We start from the raw sequence: 22,901 nt of genomic DNA, 5'->3' as shown, positions 1-22,901 counted from the left end.
TCTTAAATTACAATCTTGCAAACTTAAATTTTTCCCTTTTCCCAGGTTAAGGGTGACACCCAGTGGCCGATTGAATTATCATTGACTATTTCCTGCAAATGATTGCTCATGCTAGAATACATACAATGCATTTTGCCTCTCAGGAAAACCGAAATAAATAATCACATCGGCCCAGCAAATGCAGGAGCCTCTCGCAGGGGTGTGTGGTCTAGCGGGGACAGGTCAGGATAAGGTGCATTCCACGAGGATTCCTCGTGGCAGCTCCCGCGCTGGCTCAGCGGCCATGACTCGGTCCCCTACGCCATCAGTCCCTCCTGCGAGCAGGCTGTGGAGCCCAGATACCGACTGGTTCGCTAACAAATGAACCTTATGGATCAACAGCATGATGTGAGCACTGACTCTTGCTTTACAATGAGCAATCCTTATTTTCAAGCAGGACGGCAAGATATACCAGCTGGTCGTTTTCTCACGTTTTGTTTGCTGTTCGCAGGGTTTTATTTTTATGCCTCATTTCTGCTGTACCTGCTTTCCCTTCTGCACGTCACCACGGCATAGTGTAGGTGCTCACCAGGCTGATCCGCGGGGTCTCAGGCAGCAACAGACCAACATCCCGATGCAATTACCTCAGCAGGAATGGAAAGTGTTAAGAGATGCATAGTGAATTCAACTGGCTCACTCTTTTTAGGCATCTGAAAAGGTGTGAAGAAATAAAAAATACTCTTTGTCAGCTCTACACATCATCGTCTCTCAGCAAAGCCTGCGGGTGTGCCCAGAGGCGAGCAGGGTTCGTGCGCATCGATGTGTTGGCAGCCTGCGTCTGCGCTGCTTGCTCTGGCACCCTGGCCTGGGAAAGGGCTGTGGGGAAGAGCCTGGCTAAAGGAGCGGGCCCAGACAGCCGTTTTGCGAGTGATAAAAAGATGCGCGCTCGCGTGTTTGGTGCTCCAGACCTGCCCACGGACCCGTTAGAATGCCCTAATTAGAAGTGAGTAAACTATTTCTGTGAGTTTGCCACTAAGTGCACTGCTGGGCATGGCTCCTGCACAGCACAAGAGTTAGAGTACGCGCGGGTGCTTGCAGGCAGTGCCTGCAATGCCTCCTGCCCCTGCCCTGCCTGCCCCTGCCCGCCGTCGTGTGTGCGGGGCAGGCAGGCAGGGGAGGCGTGCATGGGCGCTGCAGAAGGGCCGTCCAAAAACCCAGGGGCTCTCGCACGCTGCCTGGAGCCAGCAGGATCCCTGGGCATAGCCCTGACCCTCGCACCTGCCTCACTGCTCTTTGTTGTACGGCATACGACGACATCACCACAAACAATATTCGGAGGGTTTTATTAACAAGTATAATACATACGCATTGTATACTAAATATAGTATGAGGACTGTACAGTACAAATTTATGTTCACAGTTTGACATGACAAAATGTCATTACTGAATTCCCATTGGACTACCAAAGTAGAAACAGTGAAGTACATTAAACATTCACATCTTTAGTAAGAAAAGATTACCAAAATGTCTCCTTATTTGCAAGTTATAGTAATGCACGCTAGAAACCTTTAATTACCCATTCAGTCTTATTAGCTTATAAAATATATTACATTTTATTAAAAAATTTCTGCATAGTTTATACAATTATTAAAGTAAATATAATATCCCTGCTATATTTGCAGGTGAGAGATGCTAAGCAGAAAGATTATTTTGACCCTCTAATATTTGAAGTACATTAAAAAAAGTGCTAATATCTGTAAAATATAATGAAAACTGGTGTAGCCCTCTTAAGATATGTAAAACGCTTTGTAATTTTTTATAGAAAGGATTTGTATTCATCTACGTGTTGCTAACCTTGGCAGAGACAACAACATATTTGGACAAGATGTGGCATTGGAAATATCACTGCAGAATGGTGGTGTGTATTTAAATAAAACCACACACAGCAATACCTGCTTAGCTTTTTGTGATTGTCTTAGAAACTAGGAATTCATTATAATCAAGTAGCTTAAACCAGCACATTTTAGTAAAACAGTATTACCTGTTACTCACTGCACAGTGCAATACTGCTAGTGAAAAAGGTATTTTTTTAAATATACACGTTCTGCAGGCTTAGGGTTTGGTATCTTTATACCTAAACTGGCTTCTCTTTAGGGCAAAGATGGAAGGACTGGCTTTTTAAAAGTATTTAGTTGTGTATATTTAAAAATGACAAGGTACCCTTCAAATCAGTTTGCTAAAATGAGTCAATGAGCCAGTTAAGATGTAAATTCACATTTTCAGCTGAAAGATGTAAGCATATTCGTTTGTGACTTTGACATTCCACAAAAAAGACACCACAGACACAAGTGAGAAATCCTACAAACAAGGCATTTGCATGAAATAATCTCAAATATTTATATTTGATGTTTAAATTTCTGTTGTCCTAAATCAAAAGGCACATGGATAAAGATATTTAAAAGTTCTATTGCATCTTCACCGTATTTGTCCCTGCCATTAGCATAAATATTTTCAGGAAAAAAGATATATAGGCTAATAAATGAACATGGTAAATAATCTAGATTAAATTCTCCAAAGTAACTCTTAGTTACAAAGAAGTTCTGCTTTTAGGGTATTTGATTTTAGATTTCTAGTTTTAAAAAAAGAAAATATTAAGGAAAACATTTTGTGAAAGCCTTGAAAGCGAAACAGAGCATTGGAAAGAAATGTTCCTTAAACATCCCAAATTTTATGCATTTGCATTTGTTAAGCTAAAATGGGATCAGTTGCGATTAAGCTGCTTATTTTTATAGGACCTCATCTGCTTTTTCCCCCTAGAATATAATGGAGAATTGATTTCATCCCAGGATACTAGATATCTGTAGACTTGTGACTGATGCTACAGGGGCTCCACACAGCCTCTCAGTCAGTGACGTGTCTGCGTTTATGGAACTGCCATTAAAACCTAGAGCCTAATGAAGGAGGCCAGTTCGGACTCCACGATACTGCTTCTGCTGAAAATAAAAAAATCCAACAAAAGTCCCCATTCTAGAACAGCTGCTCATTAATATCATTCTCTTCCCTGCAAGTTCCTTAGGGTTAGTAACAACCCGGCCAATCAAAAAAAGACCGATTCATCTCCCAGGTTCTTCAGCTCCATAGATAAGCAGATGAGGGTCAGTTACAAGACACACCTGGTGTCGAAGTGGTGAGGATGTATGGTGCTGTAACAGAGCATACGGATCTTCCTCATAAAAGCTTTACAGCAACGTTCCCAGCCCCGCTTCGCAAATCCCTGTTCTCCCCTTTGTAGAGCACATGTTGAGGGCTCTATTCCTTAAATAAAATTGCCGGTTCCATATTCCCACATCTAAGATTTGTTACACAACCGGAACAATAGCTTGCATTTCACAGCAATTGCTGTAGGAGCATTTTTTTTTTCCCCAAGAAGTACAGATCCTCTCCTTCTCTAACTCTATGGGTATGTGGATGTCAGCAGAACAACTGGTAAACTCTATCATCAAGGGAAGGCTCTTTGCACTCGAACTCTTGCATCTGCAAAACTGTTTCAGTTTGCCGTTGGACTCCATGGGATGTAGCACAGCCTACCTGCTCCATAAACTCGAGTATACCCACCTGCAGATGGATGCTCCACCTGCCTCCTCCTGGAGAGTTTTATGAAACTCCTCCTCCCCTCACCCCTCCATTTTCCAGTGGGTTTTTCCGAGAGAAACGAAACTATGACTTCAGTATGTTTAATTTGTAGGGAATGGCGTTTACCTTACGTAGGGGAAAGAACAAAAATTCACTGGCGTGCGAGAGCCTAGAGAAATACATCCTGTCTCCTTGCAGTGCCACAAAGTCTGCCAGCTAATAAAGACAGAACCCTTCCTTTCAGCGGGCTTCCAGAGACAGGAACATTTCTAGGGTCAACTGCAAGCTGCTTGAATTCAGTTTATTTTATCTATTGAGTTGTGTTTGCTAACTGACATGGGAGTTAAGACTTGCTGATGTGGTGTTTTAATGCAATAGACACATCCACAGGAAAACTTAGTCTACCTAGCATTGAGAGACTACCAGAGTCACAAATCAGAGTTATCAAATGGATGATTTGGTATACGTTTTTATCCAAAACAGATACATGACTCAATTTATCATCAGAAGTGCTTCATTATCTGATGCCATCTTCTCATAAAAATGTTGTGGATTAATAATTTTAAATACTGTAGTGTATTAAAGTGGCACTCACTCGCAACGATACAGTTCGGAGCATTTTTAACGATTGCTATTTTCTGAGGTACAGCAAAGAAAAAATATTTAGAGTAGAGGAAATGTAGGGGAGTGATTGTAGAGGGATACTCTATATCCCTGAAATGAGGTGCGGTAGGTTTCAATTAGTATCATTTAATGCCATGTCACAGGAGAGTACCGTGTGTGTTCCATCCATACACTTGCACAGAAACCAGACATACAGTGTCACACAAGGTCTTCATTTAACAAATCCACCAGGGCATTATGCAATAAAAACAAGGATATATACTACACTATAATACAGAGGACAGGTGACATTGGTTTAGATGCACAATATTATGTATAGACCAATTCCTGCCAATTTTTCTTCTTGACTGGGGTAAATGATACTATGACTCAATCTTTCTGTAAAGTAATTATATTGCTTAGATTTATTTCTACAGTGTTATTCACTGTTCGGGCAGAGGGTATTTCTGAATCAGGTGCCTTTCTAAAACTGTTCTATTAACCATATTGCAGAAATCAACATGGTTGGGAGAGTCTGTTCATTGCATTGTTGAGCACAAAATGAGAGAGTATCCTTAGAGGGCACATAAATAAAAGTCTCTGGCAAGGACTTGCATTTTAGATATGCAATAACATTTACTACTTTATCAGTATATGCTGGGTTGATTATATGAAGAAACCAACAAAAGCTGTTAGTTTACAAATTCCCTTATTCACAATGGAATACATTAAACATACTGTCTGGAGAAAGGGTTTGCTTAGCATCCCCAGGAGAAAAAAAAAGAAGTGTTCACATTCTTTAGGTCTGACCCGTGGCAAGGACATAGAAGGGTTAGATAACATCTGTTACTGACCATACGTAAGCTTTTAATGGTATAAACTCAGAGATTCAGACCAGCTGAATCCAAATTAAAATGCATGTGTGAAAAAAAAAAACCACAACTGTGACAGGAGTCAGGGACAGAAGACATTCAGACTAGCATGTGGCGTTTTCTGTGAAGAGCAAGATGGTCCGAACGTGAAAAGCTACGGTCACAGTCTGGGCACTGAAAAGGTTTGATTCCTGTATGCTTGCGGAAATGCCGCGTTAGTTCATCAGAACGAGCAAACTTCCACGTGCATCCCTCCCAAGTGCATTTGTATGGTTTTTCACCTGGAAAAAGAAACACAGAAGTGGGGATTTAAGACACAAACTCATCAGTTAAATATTGGACAGATTTATCCTCTTGCCTTGTCAAATTTCAGCAAGTACTTTAATGCTTACTCAAAAAGCCTCCAAACAGCACTGGGCTGCAGAGTACTCTGCGCTAGAAACTGTGCAGTCGAAGTTAACAGATCAAAAAATTGTTTCCTGCCACAACTTATTTTTTTATTGCCTCTCTGTTCCTCCCTCTGCCATATTAGCACTTGTTTTGTCTCATCAAGCCCAGAAGTGTGAAGGTTTAAGCATTTGTTCAAGTATTTTCCTAACCAGGACCTCATACTCCAGATTAGCTGGGGGAAAGGACTGGTGTTACCATTCAGCACAACAGGTAGAAATCTTGTGACCTCTTAAACTTACTGTAGTATAAATAACTGGCACCACTGTCCCAAGTAGCTCAACTTAAAATCTCTCTCAATCATTACTTTCGAATACGTCATCCTCCTTCTCCTTAACACCATTGTGCTGCCCAACAGGTAAAGGGCTGGCTTGTGTAGAGATGCAAGACAGACACGAACTGGGCTCTATTTTACCTAAAGTGTCCCGTATCTTTGTAAAAACCTTGGATGTACGTAAATTCATTCAGCATGCCAAGATGAACATTTCTGCGGAGAACAGAGATGGGGATATGTTTACTGGAAGACTGAGAAAAGAGCCCTATCGGACCAGTGGTTAGCACATCCACATGAAGCAGATGGGTTTGTATTTGGCACACAGTTCAGACTTTTGCAAATGGGCTACTCCCATGGAAGACTCAGTCAGATTTAACAGTGATGTAAGAGGTGAGGTAGTGCAATTTGAATCGATTTGGTGTTTACAGGGTGTGCAGAATGAGTAATCTGCAAACAACTGGACAGAAAATGAGCAAAGAGCCAGTGAATGTAAAGCATACCAGCATACACCGTGATCCTGCTTTGGCTTACAGTCTCTTGTTGTGGGTTTTTCCTGCTACATCCTCTGTCTTTTGCTCAGCCTATAATTACATTCAGAACAATGCCAGATCTAACTTGTGTCATTTTGTTATTTACACCTGTGGTCACCTGGCCATTAGCACAAACTAAAAACCTTAGTCTACTATTTTACCATAGACTTGATGAAAGAAAAGCATAGCAATGCTCAAACCTGTATGGGTTCTTCTGTGAGCTTTCAGATGGGAGCTTTTAGTGTAGACTTTGTTGCAGCCTTCATAATCACATCGATGTATTCTGCGTTTTCTTTGCGTGTCCGGAGATTCCACAGGTAAAGGTCTCTTTCCTGGCTGAACTATAACTGAAGGGTGATTCCTGCAAAGTCAAATTGAATGTTAAAAATGAAAAACATTTAGCACAGCAAACCTCAGCTAATATGATTCATGACAGAGCCCTTTATTCACTACCACTCTGTCTCTTGGCAGAAAGAACAACATTACATGCATGTCGAAAAATTCAAGAGGGTTTAGCAAATTTCATGTATTCTAGCGGTAATATTTTAAAATGTTTACTCACTTTGTGGCATGATGTAGCCATTTTTACTACTCCCTAGCTTTTTTTAAACTTACAAAGGAAAAACCCCGCTCAAATTCCTGTTTTTCAGTCAAACCTATATTTCTCAAACTCTGAGTTCATAGTAAACTTTTCTTGTATTTGTTCACAATTTTTCTTCTTCCTTCAAATGTAACTAATTCACTTGTAATTGGAAACAGCTAGTCCATATTAATAAAGAAATTGTACCTTTAGGGTTTCAAAGCAGAACTCAATCTTTATTGTTCCAACCACTCCTTTAGAGAGTAATTAAGAATTTCCTGTTTGGTGCTGGCAGGAGGGTGCGGCCTCCCTATACCACTGACGTCAATTCCTAAAAGTAGAGTTTAGCCTGCGTGGCACACCCACAGGATGTCTGAAGTTGTCCCTCCACCTTCATAAACATCATTTTTTGCTTTTGAAGCCCACAGGTACAGTGCAGGTAAGACATGTACTAACTACATATGGACTTCTGCAACCAACAAAAACATAAACATTCATGCATGTGAAAACACATCGAGCTTCTTGAAAGGTGTCATTGACTGTGGATATTTAGGTTTGAACAACACCCCTACTGTAGAACTGGGGACAACCTTGATTCTTTCTTCCATGTCTATGTTAGAAAAGGACATAAGTATGTGCGTCAAAAAGGTTAAGTGGCATTACCAATCTTGCAACCTCACAAAGTTGCATTTTTCAACCCATTAGCAGATCTATATCAGTGCTTTTAATGTATTTTTTAGCTTTTAACTGAAACTTAGTATATAATGTGCAGATATTAGCATTCCTTGTTGCAAAACCAGCTCCTCCATATGACAGAAATAAACTTTCTAGAACTCCAGTCTTTTCTCAGTTACTGTATTTCACATTTCTTTACTGATCAAATTACGTTTTACAACACTAGGTTATATTAGTTACTTAAACCAAGTTCCTTTAGGGCCTAATTTTCAGAAACACTGAATACCTACTTCTCTCAGCAAAATAAAGGGCATGTGCTAAAGGTCCTTTGGTTAAAACCAAATAAAAAAAGACTTATCAGGCACAGCAAAGAAAATCTTGTATGTGGTTTAACAAGAAAAAAAATTTCTATTACTCTCCACAGCAGCAGGATAGGAATTACTGATGTGGGAAAAGTTTAGTTCTGTGATTAGTTCTCTTATTAGAGTTACAAGCTTGAAATTGGGAGCCAAATTCTCTTTCTTGGGTGTTTGTGTGACTGTTGAGTGATGTACTCTTCAAGTACAGATTAAATCTAGCTAAAATTATTGTAATGGCAGGACACCCCAGACAGTGATGTTAGACGCAGATGTACATACTCTCAAATAAGAAAGGCAGGCTTTCAGCTTCCAAATAAATGCTCCTCTAAAGCAATGCTTAGTTTTAATGCTGTTGCATGCTAGTCTTTTTGGAGAAGCTCTGGCTTAGGACAGCAAGCAAACTTGGTTTAAATCCCTATGTGTAGAGGCTAGTCCTGGACATGGCAACATCTGGAAAAAGGGAGAAAAAGGGTATTGGCTGTGCACCATTTGTGATAGTTTTCAATCTAAGAGCATGTAAAAAAAGCGGTGAGAATTCATCTCTGTCTCATTTTCCCTTTAGAGAAAAGGAGGCTGGCAAGACTACAGAATGTTATCAATAATCAGAAAGGGTGTGCCAGTTTCAAAAAATGGTTGAGGTGGTGTCAAAAATCAGAGGTAAATATTAAGTAAGTGCCAATAATAAAAGCACAGCCCTAATTCTTTCATTCCCTCTTACACAGCCAGATACAAATTCACGTTAAGTCTAACCATTTAAGTGTCATTCTTTAATAGATAAAAGCATATTCGAAAAATCATGTTACAATTTTAACAGCTTTTTCGCCTTCTTTACCAACAGACCACACTATGTTGACAGCATGAGTTAGACTTTGACACTTCCACTCGCAAGAAAATACATTAGTGAGGCTTCTTATATTTGGTCAGAGATTATTACCTCAAGTTTGATTTTAGAAATAACTGCATAGTTACATCAGTTATCAGACATACTAGAAAGTCCAGCAATCCCTACAGAAATGCCACCAACATTATGTATATATAATGTGCATGCCAAAAACTAATGCTAAAGCAAAATCAGTCACTTAAAAGTGAGACTGAAGGTTTCCTATGCCCCTTTAATGTAGCTTATGTGTCTAAATAGTCCACTTTGGGCAGTTGGAACGTATGAAAAAATGATAAAAAAATCACTGCCTAACTACAGTTCTTAATGCAGAGAGAAGGGCTGACGAAGCTGTGAGACAACAGGAAATTTTATAAAGGTCTAGGTCTCTCATCTTGTAACTTGTGATTTGTCTATATATTTTTTTAAATGATAAAAAGATAAAAACTACCATTTACAAACTTCTTGTTGCAGATACAGCAGAATGTGAATGTGAAAGGGCTGGCTTTAGGAACGAGCAAGAACTGCAGCTCTACAGGACAGCTAGGAAGCAATTTAAGCCATTACAATGTCAGGACAGGGTCTCCATAAACATAATGCTCTGCATGTGCAAGCAGAGGAGATGCTTTGGAAACATGGACTATTCAAACGTTTTTTGTAACAACACTACCTACACCCTATACCAAATTTTATATTCTTTGCTCAGTGGATGGGTTTCCTGTGGAAACTGGACTCATTAGGAAATAATTAATGCAAATCACTAATGCAGGTGACAAGTCTGCAGAAGTCTCAGCCCTGGAGGAAGGGTGTGGTACCAGCCAGGAACAGCACTTACTGGTTTGCTCTTGTTAAAGAGGCCTAACAAAACAAAAAAGCAACCATTTGATAGTCCTGACCTAGCAGAAGTTAGTTCCAAGTACATACAGACCTGACTCCCTTGTGTGGCAGATCCATTATGTAATCCACTATCCAAAATAGTAAACACGGATGTTTACTAGTATATGTTTATTGTATGTAATACAATATAATAAACTTATAATACAACATGTAAGTTTATTTTTAAATAAACAGTATATCGTTTATAACAGCTAGCTGGCAACTAGTTAATTGCAAAGAGCCTGCAGTCTAGAAGCTGCATTAGATGGTTAGAGACTTGAAAACGAGGAGCGGTGCCCACAAGAAGGCTGTGCAGAATGTAGTTAGCCCTGGAGCCATGGTGTGCCTTCTAACCTGGGAATGGTCGTGAGCAGGAGGAAGAGGCTGCCTTCTGAAGGAAACGCAGAAGACCACCTGTCCCATGCTTTCTCTTTCTGAATCACCCCGCACTCACACACTGGTTTTGGGAGTCTGGCTTGGAGCCCTTCTTTGCCGCCCTAGGAGGTGAGGTCTTGTACAACCACTCGGAGGTGACAGTGAGCAGGAAGAAAGGGCAGAAATGGATTCTGAGGTCATGTACCGTGAGCCCATTCCAACTTCAGCTCCTGCCAGAGCCACGCTGGCAGCCTGCATGCCTGCCCAGAGCACTGCCTGCTGAAGGATGAGCCAGGCTCTGGGCCATTCCATGATTTTGGTAAGTTGAATGAATTTTCCCTAGGGAAACGGGAAATGGAAGGGTGCTCATGGGTCCTCAGGTACTGCCTAAGAAATTTTTAATATTTCCAATCAAAAAGTTTCTGCCCCAGACCTCACTTCTTTCTTGCTCTGCCTTCTGCAAACAGGACTGTTTTAAACCCAATTAGATCTGTGACCCAGTTCATGCAGTGGCCCCAGTAACAGTTGCACCAGCACAATGAGTTGGTACTGAGGTGGAAACAAGTGGCTGGGAGGAGAGCGAGCTTCAGGAACTACTTGAGCTGCCAAAAAAACCACCCACGGAACAATGGCCTCGGGTAAACATGGAATTTCACTGGATACATATACAGAACTTGTAGGCCTGAGGGGGTTCTTTCCACCAAGTAGCCAAAATTTTTTAAAAGACAAAGAGGTCCTCCAAGAAAAGGAAGTCACAAGAATCTTTTTAAAGAAAGGTATTTTAGGTAACATAAATACAGAGATCAGTATGAAATGTTTTTACAGTGTCTTTCCAGTTTGCTGCTGGTTTTACATAAACAGGTATCACTGGCTTATTGGGAGTCCTACTTTCAGTAAATTGGAGGATTGGGAGTAGCATTACTTTAGAAATGCATTATATAAATGGCAGATCTATGTGGTTGCGATGTATAAATACGTTTCAACTCCTATATTGCTAAAGAGGGAAAACAAAAGTTGAAATCGCATTTCACCGTGGCAGTGGGGGGAAGGATGTTTTTCTGTATTTTATCACAAGTTCTAAAGCACAGCAACACTCCCTCCCAATCCTCAAAATTGGTAACTGCTGCAATGAACTTCTTTTCATTCTTCTGCTGATCTTGAGACTACTGCTAGCTACTTACTCTTGCAACATTACTTGCTGGGGAGACAATGAAGTCATCACTGGAGGTGACATTTGTTCAGGATAGAAGTCAGTCTTCGATGGTTCATTTCCTGGCTCTACTTTGATTGTTTTCTTCAGTGTAGGCTTCTCATAAGACTCAATGACAGGCACTGTATGTGAGAGGGTAGGAGAGGGAAGGCAACACATCAAAAATATGGAGAGTTATGGAAATAAAAAATGTATGTAAAAATCTATAGTTAAAAGAAATCCCCCAGCCCTGTATTTAGTGCAACAATTGATGATACAATACAAAATCTCCCAGTTTTAGTCTATCTCCTGATGAACTATGAGTCAAAACAATTCTATTCATTTTCATCAGTCCAACATTTTTATCAGTCCAAATCTCAGTAGATAAACAGCTTTATGCAGGTATAAATCAGAACAGAATATGACCTTGGTAAGTTTGGTAAAATATTTACACAGTAAATTCTATGCCTGCGTATTTTAGAAGGACAGGAATTATGTTCCATTTCCTAAAATGCGAAAAACACACAAAAAAATGCTTGTATATACAGTCATTTTCCCAGGATGAGATGGCGTAAAAAAGAAACTCTGACAACACCAACCTTGCATGCTACTTGGAGTTTCCATCTCATCTGCAAGAACTGTGGACACCATGATGGGCTGCTGAAGATGGGGAGCATACATAAAAGGAACCGGCTGGACCACAACAGGCTGTATAACTGGGAGTATTCCAGGACTTCTCAGTCCGTGGCGTGAAAGAGCAGCGGCCATTACAGGTGGGATCGTTATTGGCATGGAGATAGGCTGTACTCCTGGGGGTGACGGTGTGAATTTACTGAGAGGTGAGCTGGGTGAGGACAGAGTCAATCCAGGTGAAGTTCTCCTATGCACAGTCTGGAATTTTAGGGGGGAAGGAGAACTTCCAGTTGAAGGTGGTGAGCTCCGTTTGTTCACTGTAAGGTCTACTGGCTCCATCTGGATTCCATTTGATAGTCCTTCGGGGTTTGAGTAGAATTTATTGTGCAACATACTCGGTGTAGAATAAATGACGCTGTATTTGTTTGGCTTCATTTGGTCCATGTAATTAGACGGGTATGACTGTCAGAAGGAGTGGAAAAAAATAAAGAAAATAAAATAATAAATCAACACACACACAATTACTGCTGAAAAAGAAAGGTGGCTAATAAAACTGAGGCAAAATGAAAAAGTTTCAAGAAAGCACTTTCAGGTATTTTCTAAATAAAAGTGAATTAAAGAAAGCCCAAGATTTCACACAAAGGAAGTTATTCAAGTACTGATTCACTAACTGCTTCAGAAGCAATGTAAAACTGATGATGAAAACAAATCCTCAAGGCTTATTCAACTCTTTCTCCCTTAAAAACTACTCTTCATATACTAAGATGCACATTACTTAACTGACCTAGGAGATCCTATATGTAGTTATATGGTGCTATGCCCAGCATATAACTACATACTGAGGAACATGAAGTCAAGCAAGAGGGGAGTTGAATTGGACTTAAAATTGCAAGTAATGGGTCCCAATCAACTGCTTAAGTCATTGGAAAACAATCATCACTAAAGCAAGACATTATGTATCTGAACCCTACAAGCAATAAAAAATATACAGCTGAACTATATAAGCAATGGGTGAGAAACGAGCGCAAAAGGTAAATTCTAAACCTTTTTTTTTTTTGAGAAATAAAGCAGCTAACTAGCCAGTCTGATTTTGGAAAACTAGTACAAGGATAAACATTTGGTGTGTTGGAAGAACATTCCTGTTAGTGGTAGCTAGCAGTTCTCATTACAACCTGAAAACTAATCTTGACCTATGTGACGATCTCCATATTTTAGTGGAAATAATTTTTGTAACCCAAGAAGTATTAACATTCATTGCAGAGTATAGTATATTAAACAACTATCCAAACAGATCAATTTTGCATGTAAAAAGTGTTGAAAACTGAGGTTATTTACTAACAGATAACTTAAAATGGAAACCTATGTGATGTTCTAACATAGCAGATATGACACAGAAAATGCCATCCACACAGTTGTTTAGCCCTTAGATGTTGTAAATTTTTTGAAATAAAATGCTATTTTTGGATTCTAGGTAAGTAAAACTTCACATTAAGGCTAAGCAATTTCACACTAATATTGAAAAACTGATGAATTCTTTGGCACCAAAAAGACTTTGATGAGTGGGATTAAAAAAATGTCCAAAATGGTAGAAGTATAAAGCTCTTGTATTTTTATACAATCGTTTCCATGACATTTCAATTATTTTTTTCTTGGGGTGAAAACTTCTAGCAATACATCTTCCTGGTTTCTTACCTCTGCCTTCCCTGTGAGGGACAGTTAGCTGATTTTAAATGTCAACATTAAGTAAAAGTATTTTTGCAAAATGACACAAATGTATTTTTCCTCTTTTCAGTTGCTGTTTGAAACAGTGAGTTTAGAAAATATTAAATTTTCCTGCTGCATTCATAGCACTGTTATAAAACAACAAAGCTGAGTCACCTATTCCATAAAATACTCAAATAAAGCAGCATACACGATTAATCTTCAAACAGTAAATATTACATTAAAACCTCTGAAATGTTATTTATTCTCTTTATGACTAGTCTTACAAATTCAATCTATAAAAACATTAATCTTCGATGGTAATTGGTTCCTCGGAATTCTATTAAAATGCCATTATTGCAAGCAGTGCTGGCTAAAACAAGTTCTGTAGATTTGCCACCACTGTTGAGCCAAGCGATGAAATTATTAGCATTCTAAGTGATGAAGGCCACTGAATATTCAGAGTTTAATATTTAACAGTATTTAATATCTACTAAGTCTGATCAAGTTATGGACATAGGCAAAAATTCAAAATTTAAACACATAAAAAATATTAAAGAGATTAAAATTGCTGTTACTGGTTTACATTACAAAGTCTACTCGGCTTCAACAATCTGTAAATGTTCCACCACTAAGCATCAGTGCATTTACAGTGCTGCAGGTTTGTCAGGGATGACCACAAGGTCACTACCTACGAACATTTCTTCCATTGCAAGAAACTAGAAAGGAAAAAGACTATGCAATTTAAATCATAGGGAATGTTTTTGGTCAACAAGTCTATTAAAGAACAAAGCAACTCCAAGCTGTAACCTTTCTATATAAACAGTTATCCTCTTTCAACTCAAGTAACACAGGGTGTGTGTGTTGAAAAAATACCAAACTATTAAAATGTTGCGCAGAAAACTGTAAACTGAAAGAGTGAAGTAAAATGTATTTAGACAAGCAAGAAATACTTTCCAAGAATTAGGAAGAAAATTATGAAGTTTTTAAGAAGTGATTATTTTAGGGACCTGGTATTTTACCCCATATGCCTTGCATTATTTTGCATAGAAGGTTTTCATTGTTGTAATTAAACTGGCATAGATTTAACATCAGCTATTATTTCTGGCAGTTTGGGGAAGCTGAATCATTTTTCTTAAACTTTCTTCCTTCTGCGATTTTAATTGCTATGTTTCTATCTGAACTGCAGATAAAGTTGCGATAGAAAAATATGGTGTGACAAATTACCTGTGTTGGGAAGAAAAAGGGTGCAAAAGTTGAGAAGGATGCTAGAACAATAAAAAGGAGAATATCTGCTGTCAATCAGACACTCTGGTGGAAAACAGTTTTGCTTCACTATCAATAAAGTGTGGTTGAAACCCTCTTCGTTTGGAGTAAGTCATACTCAGACCTATCTCCTGGTTCTGAAGTTAAGCTTCCTGTATCTTTTAGCATAGCAAAGTTTCAGTTTCTAGCTCCCCGGGACACAGCAATTGCCATTAGGTTGATATGAACCACTGCTTTCAAATTTGGTAAGTCACTTTCCCTTTCTTTGCCAGGGAAGCCGACAGTACCCATTGGGGGATATGGGATGGGAGAGTAAGGAAGACTTACTTCCTTACTTACTTTACACAGTCCCTCTGTGTAAATAGGGAGCATTAACAATAGCAAACAAACAAACAAAAAGCCTAACTAGCACTGTTTGGCTTTCTGAATGCCACCAACTACAGGAAACAGGAGTGTACTTCATAGCCTCCAAGAGCAGTCTTTTCTCACCAGTCCTAGAACTTATGCGAAGTATTCTGGTGGAACAATGGAAAATTAGGTATCATTGCTTTGTTTGCCTAAAATACTTAGGCTGATACATTTTCCTTGGATTTCTACTGTGGGAATTAACAGTGTATGTAGGAGTTTGGTCTGACCTGGATTGAAAAAACCCAACAAATTCCCACTTTCCTGTAAATTTCTGCTTTCCTAAACATTCCTGTGCAGAATGGTATGTCACTATGGTAGATCACTATAAAGATGCAGGATTGTATTTCAACATATATTCCTTTACAGTCTCCATCTAGCTCTTTTTTATGTTTGATATCATCACTTTCCCTCTTTGGGCCTTACAAAGCAATTCATTTACCTTTCCTTGCTGTTTGTCCATAATAAAACCCAGAGCACTGAAGCCACAAAGAAACTAGAAAATAAATCAAAGGAACTTCTAATATTTTTGAGTCATATCCATGTGGCTCATACAATTAAATCAATAAATCCAAAAGGAGAATCACCATGCTTTTTCTCTTGACAATCTATCAAGAATAAAGAGTGGCCCAATGTGTCACAAGCACACCTATCACCACCCAGAAGACTGCTGCTTCCACAAGGGAACATTATCAAGCATTAATCTGATATAATTTGCTGAATTCTGTTATACTGCTACAGTGAAACATCTTCTTTGTGTACAGGCGAACAGATTTTGAAGCAATTCACGAAGACTTTTATAAACTACATAACCCTATGAATTTGACTTAAAAAATTTAGCCAGCCTTTTGGAAAAACAGAAACAGGTGAAGAACCTGCTTACCTACTTACACTATTTGTCACATCAGCATCATGTAAGAGGATAAATAGGATTTAATCCAAATAGTAGCTAATACAAGAAAAAGCATTCTCACCGCATGAAATTTGTATTCTAGTACACTACTTAAGACCTCAATCCCTCATGTAGCACATAGCTATCTTTAAAAACGGGTGAAACAAGTAGTTTTGGGACTGATGGAAGGGAAGAGAAAAACTGTTTATTTCAATTCAAAGAAAAATGGTAACACATAAAAAAGCAACTTCTTTCACTAAACGGTCACTGGTATTTGTCCATATATTTAAAAAGTTCTCACAGCAAATATTTAGGTAGGACTCAGATGACTTTGTCACTAGTTCGTTAAGAACTATCATAAAATGTCTTCAATAATTCAAGTCAATAAATAGCACGAGCTGTTGGCAGAGTGATGAAATACTGTGGGTGCAAGCTTCACTCATCTGAGAAGCATAGCTAATCCTTTCTGAAATACAGTGGTGTCAAAACCATTAATTTTTTTCCTTCTCCCACCCCAACTAATGGGATTTTGTAAAGACAGACTTTATACCTACGGACAGTGTATGTTCAGGTACAATAACAAATAATTCCTAAGGGGCTTCATTTAGTTTGGCCTCTAATGATACTATCAGAATGACAGACACAATACAAATAAATCCTGATTTAAGAATTCTGAGTTATGTCAGCCCACAGTGAACTGAATGCTACGCTCAGCACCTCCAAAACATCACACAGTTTCTCTTTCCTTCCACCTTCTCAAAAGAAGGTCAAGAAAACTAACACACTCAGTGATGCTATCCCTTCCTATGTTCTCTCCACACCATGATTCCTGTCTTTAGGTGTCTCCAGAGCAGTTTCTGCCAGACAGCTGTGGTGGCAGTTCCCTTGTCCTCCCCTCTCCCCTTGCTCTAGCACTGAGCAGCTGCACAATGAGTCAGATCTGCCTCCTGATCTGACCAAAAAATAAGGGTATTTTTGGTTGGTTAGCAATTCTGACCATTCAATGAGCTGATCCAAAGGATCCAAATCATTCTGTGGCCACACAATTGCTTCATATCATACAAAGGAGACACAAAGCTGGAAAGGAGGGAGAAAAGCCTGAACCTTTCCTTTCAGCAGCAGCCTGCAGTTGAATAGGTGAAGTATACATGCAACTGCTTCCTAAGGCCGTATTTCCCTGGCAGCCTAAATCATCACAATTCCCACTGTCCCCCTCCCAGCTACACATTCCTGCTGCTCTTGCTTATCAGACTCTTCTCTGAGATGACCCTATACACCAAGTTGACAGAAAATTACCCCAATCGAGAAGAAGTCTCCCCTTCCCCTTTTTTCCCAATTCCTCCTCCACTGCCCTGGTTCTCATCTGTTCACATGGAAAGGTAATGCACCTGGCTTACCCAGCAAAAAGCCATTACTTTTTTTGTCAGAATTAATTGTCTGCTGTTTAGAGTGCAGAGTTAGCCCCAGGCACGTGTTTTCAAGACCAAGAGAGAAACAAAAAAGGGGACAGTGAGCAGCTGTTCATTTAGTTCAAAGGTGTAACATCAAAACCACAGGCTCTTGCCACTTCACTGTGAAGTCTGGCAACTTAATTTCAACCCACCTCCATCAGCAGCATGAGCTACAGAGATCATATGTGCACTGCAGTGACTGAGGAGTACTAGGATGTTCCCTCCTCTGCTCTGGGGAGGGGACCACCAGCAGAGGTAATGGGGCAGGTCATTTAGGGGCAACAAATTCGTGACCTACAGAAAAAGTTTTCCTAGAATGTAAATTTGATTGCCCTAAAAACAAAATATAACTTCACAGCCTTTCCTAGGCTAGTCCAAAGCTTAGGAGAAAACTTGGTATGAATTTAAAGATGGAAAAACTATAGAGTCATCACAAAGGCTAAAACATTTTAAAAGTCTTACCACTGAAACAGGCTCCATTGCTTCTTGCTTGATAGGGACTGGGTCAAACATTAGCATCTTTTTTATTCACCTGTTCTGATGCCTCTGATGTCCTGGCCTGCAGGGGAAAGACAAGGTGTTAGAAAGCCACAGGAAACCCCCTAATCAACTTTCTGAACTGTAAAGAACTTACTATTTTGCTAGATTAATGTGAATATTTAGCCATCTCTAACATAGCTTCTAAAATATTTGACTGGGCTTCATTTAAATATTTCAGTTACTGTAAGTTTATTCTTTCCCAATTACTATTGGAACAAAGGGACATCTGCTCGCTTTAATGAAAGTTAATTTGAATTTTTATTGTGCATGTCAGCATACCAAGATCACAGAATTGTCACTTTCATTAGCCGTCATTAGTGTGTAAACACATCACAGTTTAGACTATGCATTTCTCATCAGCATTGTAACTTCAGAATAATCTTCTTTAGCTGATAATACAGTGAACTGATTCTGGAGAGGATGTCTCTTGTCCTGATAGAAAAGTAGAAACTTTCACATACAGTGACACTGAAATCCATGCAAAAGAAAGATTAAAATTCAGGGCTAATTTGGAGAGGTATATTCCACATGCTGCAATGACTTAACATAAAAATACATCGGTTATTTCCCTGAGATAATAGATTTAGTGACAATATAACAATAATTTGTGCTAACTGTACAAAAGAAAAGCACTTCAAAAAATCTGGTTGTATTCTGTGGAGCTTCAGTTGTTTTTTCTACAGAGTGTTCAACCTCACTTATCCAATTCTAGCTTATCTCAAACTGCCTGAAATAAAAGTATTTAGCATAAAGGATGTCATAACTTAACTATCATGCTACACATTTGCCACAGTCAACTTGGAAAGATGCTTTGAAGGAAAGGAGGAGATACTTCTTCTGGGGTAAGCCATAAAGGTACACAGTAAAAACCAAGAGAAGCAAAGGAAATTTGCTCTCAATAACATTTAGACGTTGGCAAGCTTTTACCAATCACTTGAGGTTATACATTAAATGACTGATGTTAAAGGAGCAAGTTCTGACCATACACTGTACAGTGCACAGTCGTGCCCGGAAGTGGTATGACCTCTATTAAGATGCAAGGACAAAAAAAAAAAAAAAATTTACACAAATTCAATTTTGACCAGTAGATGGCACTGGAAAGGAACGAATACAGCCAGACCACACCATCCAGACCATTTCACCCTGCAGAAGCAGGCTAAAGGCTCAACAACAGATTTGTAGCTGGGGCTGGAAAATTCTCCCAGAAATTTAAATGAAAATTTTAAGATGTACCTGCTCAAATTAAAACAATTCTAATAAGCCTACACTAATGAACAATCTTGCAATTAACTATCACATGTGTTTATAGATAAAAATTTGTTAAGAGCTTCCGGAGAAAGATGGCATAAGTTGTTACAAGTCCTTCACTGATTATTCAGGTATATGATAAAGTTTAAAGACTTTCGGAAATATATTACAACAATGTACATTTTGAATAATGGAAACAAACAGGTAACAAAAGTAAATTAATGTATCTTCATAATTCTTCTTACAAAAGTTAAAGGCCTAACAAAACCAAATCGTAAAAAAAAGGGAAACAAATAGAGCAGCTCAATGCAATTTCCAATTTAAACTTAACGTAGTTTTATTTTAGAAGCAGTTGTGTAAGATGGAACTATTTGCTAAAAGTTGTGATAATTTTGTAAATACTTTAAGTATGTTTGTGAGAAGGTTATTAACTATACTATTTTTCTTTGAATGGTTATATTTTTCAGGTTTTTAACATTTCACATAGCTAGAACTAATGTTCCAGATGACTGCCTTCCTAGAAATATATCCACATATCTATGCATTAAATATATATGTGTATCTGTGCATCACTCACACACGTTCCCAGACACATATATGCATTGTGAAAACAGAAAAAAAGTTATACTTTTAGACATAAAAAATGTTTACAGTAAAATGTAGCATCTCAGACCTCATATATAAGAATTTGGAACTACTTGCTTTCAGGTTTCCAGAAACTTCCAATTTTTAGTTTATATGTGCAGAGATAAAGTGACACACCAATTTGTACTTTAGTGAAGGAAGGGAAGAGAAGAAAGGAGGAAAGAGAGAGAAGGGAAGAGAGAGTTTGTTCTAAGCAAGCAGTCACGCTCCCAGGCCGCTCTGTCATTTTTGTTGTTTTAAAATTGGATTTTCTTCAGTGTAAGAGTTACTCTTTCTCACTTTTTACTTCAAGAAAGTGTGTGAAAGGCACTTGATACACATTTCACATGTCATGCTATATATTTGAGTGTTTCCTGAGAGAGCTCTAAATTACTGTGCAGGAATTAGACTCATATAGACAACAGAAAGTGTAATGCCCTGAATAAAAGTGAAAAGTAATTTTCAATCTTTCTCAGGTGCAGTCATCTAAGAACAGCAGAGGAAAATGTTACTTTTATTGCTACATGATAGTACAGAAATTGAGCACTTCTTTATCACGTTACTCTTAAGCAGTAGGTTTCTTTTCCCCATTTGATAGTGACTGGAAACCGATTTTCAAGAAAGGAAAATTAATTAATATATAACCCTGGGTCCTGTTGGTCCAGATCAGAGGGTCAGATTCTTGTTTGGTGGAACATGACAGAGCTCCTATACAGTCAATATAAACCAGCTTTGGGTCTGGCATTTAAAATTTCGCTCAGAAGGACATGTTCCTAAGGCTGCAAATAAATTCATAAAACAATTCTCTTTGTATTTAAAAATAATGCTCCAAATTGATTGCTTGGACCACATTCACAAACAAAACACATGCACACTCACACACAAATAAAGCATGCTACAGCTAGTAAGAAGTCAGAAGTTTTTCCTGGTCTATTTGTAAAATCATGCCTACTAACTCAAAACCTTCCAATCTCTCTCTCCTAAACATTTGAGAAGGGGGCAATAGGGAAGGTAAACAGCCTTATCTGTTTCTATTACAGAGGAATGAAAAAACAGTTGGGTTCTACTTTACACACTGATTTCATAATGTACTTGTTTGAAAGCCCACAAATTGTTTAGTAAATACAACTAATTTCTGGAAAATCAAAATACTGTCTCTCATTCCTGAGGTACCCTGGAAAAAACAGTGAGGAGACAACAACATATTCACATTAAGTGTATTAAAAAAAATAAGGGCCTTTGTCTTTCACATTATTAGATAAATTATTTTGCATTAAAGGTTTTTTTTCATGTGGGTTAAAAGAGTTTAAAATGCATGTAGTCTGAAACTAAATAATTAACTACAATCTGGTAGGCAAACATTCCACACTCTCTTTTTTTTGCTCTCCCTCTCTTTTTCTGCTAACAAGCCACCCAGTTACTTTCTTGCCTCCTCCCATTCACTCCACCCTGTGGATCTCTGCCAAGTCAGTCCAACTTGTCCAAACAGGACATGGCTTTTGATAAGATTTTGCTCACACCCTGTACTTCAGAAAGACAAATGAAGCAACTGGTTTTTGTATGCAAATAAGGACAGGTGCAAGGTAAAGTCCAGGCAAAGTCCCTCAGTATTTTCCTATCTGAAGTCCAGTGAAGACAGCAAGCCAGGAAAAAACAAAAACTCTGCCCTTATGATCCAATATGCAGAGAAGTATCCCTTCCAGAAGGGAAGTTCATCATTGGTAGAGCTCACCACCTTGTTAGGATTGAAGACTTTTCAGTACTAACTTCCTGACAGGTACGGTTTACTGTTTCAGAACATAATTAAGAGTAAATGAAAGCTTAGTGGTACTTAATGTGTATTCTGACAACAAGGACTTGTACAGATTATTTACCCTGGATGAAACAAGCAAAGTGGTTAAAGAATGCACCCAGAGTACACATGTGCACAGCAGAGCTGCTGGAGAAGAGCAACCACATTGCAGCTACTCCCGGCAGCTCTGTACATCAACCTTCAAGGTCCACCAACTCTGCAGACCTGTTATGAAAGGAAAGGGTGGGGTGGAGGGCCAGTTTTGACTGTGCACATCCAACAACTACAAAGCCTCCCTCTAACACAGAGCCTTTGCTCTCATTAAATACCTGGAAGAGCAGTCAGTGACCTGACAGATACTCTTGTTGTGGACTGGGGGGTGGTGACCATAAATTCTGCCTCTCTTCACCCTGCATGAAAGCATGCACGGGGTTTGCTTTCTCAGTCTTTGTGCCTGGGGGAAGCAAGGAATGCTGCCCTGTGGTACAGTGAGGCTTTGTCTAGAAGCTTCAAGGTATGATTGTTATTGTTGTATAATTACAGAATAATGTAATGATATCTGCTAAATTAGCACTGCATGAGCGCCCTCCGCAAAGACACTGCAGCTCTTGCAGCACTGTTGGTATCTAGCAGCCAACGTAAGTCATGTGGCCAAAGCTCTTCAGTCCAAGTCCTTTGGGACTTACACTGTTGCTCTGAAACTATTAGTTCTGTGAGCTTCGAGTCAAACTTCCCCTGATACTAAGGAGAAGTGATAATGTCAGAAGGCTCTCCAACTGATGAAATCCAAAGGGTGGGGAGGTTTTCTGAACCTGGGTGAGAAGTCTTCTTCACTGGAACCTTGAAAGAGATCTTGACAGAGAAAAACCAGTTTCCGAGAGCAGGATTCCCTGGAAAGGGTAGGAAAAGAGTTTTCCAGGGCCAGTAACAAGATGTGTTTGCACGTACTGTACCAGTTGCTCATCGAGACCTGAGTCAGCAAAAAAGTGTTTCTGAAGTTCCATTAACTTTAATGGGAAGTAAGCAAGCTCTTAACTGCACTGGGCCCCAAAATAGCAGCAGGCAAAGAAACTCTCCAGC

General features: G+C 39.0%; 1 protein-coding gene across 2 annotated transcripts in view; it reads right to left on the bottom strand.

The window, feature by feature from the left end:
• Positions 1–1,303: 1,303 nt before the first annotated feature.
• KLF3 (KLF transcription factor 3) overlaps positions 1,304–22,901 on the bottom strand; it is a 28,404-nt gene continuing 6,806 nt past the window's right edge. For both annotated transcript variants that reach the window (XM_075499929.1, XM_075499930.1), the window contains exons 3-7: positions 18,080–18,176; positions 11,869–12,364; positions 11,262–11,412; positions 6,539–6,699; positions 1,304–5,368 (exon numbers count right to left, since the gene is read on the bottom strand). In XM_075499929.1, the coding sequence (XP_075356044.1) occupies positions 5,187–5,368; positions 6,539–6,699; positions 11,262–11,412; positions 11,869–12,364; positions 18,080–18,136 (1,047 nt within the window). In that variant the 5' untranslated portion in view covers positions 18,137–18,176 and the 3' untranslated portion in view covers positions 1,304–5,186. The remainder of the gene's footprint in view (positions 5,369–6,538; positions 6,700–11,261; positions 11,413–11,868; positions 12,365–18,079; positions 18,177–22,901) is intronic.

This window comes from Mycteria americana, chromosome 4 (genome assembly GCF_035582795.1).
Source record: "Mycteria americana isolate JAX WOST 10 ecotype Jacksonville Zoo and Gardens chromosome 4, USCA_MyAme_1.0, whole genome shotgun sequence".
Classification (NCBI taxonomy): Eukaryota; Metazoa; Chordata; class Aves; order Ciconiiformes; family Ciconiidae; genus Mycteria; species Mycteria americana.
Note: the sequence above shows the minus strand (reverse complement) of the source record. Positions and strands in the feature narration are given on the sequence as shown.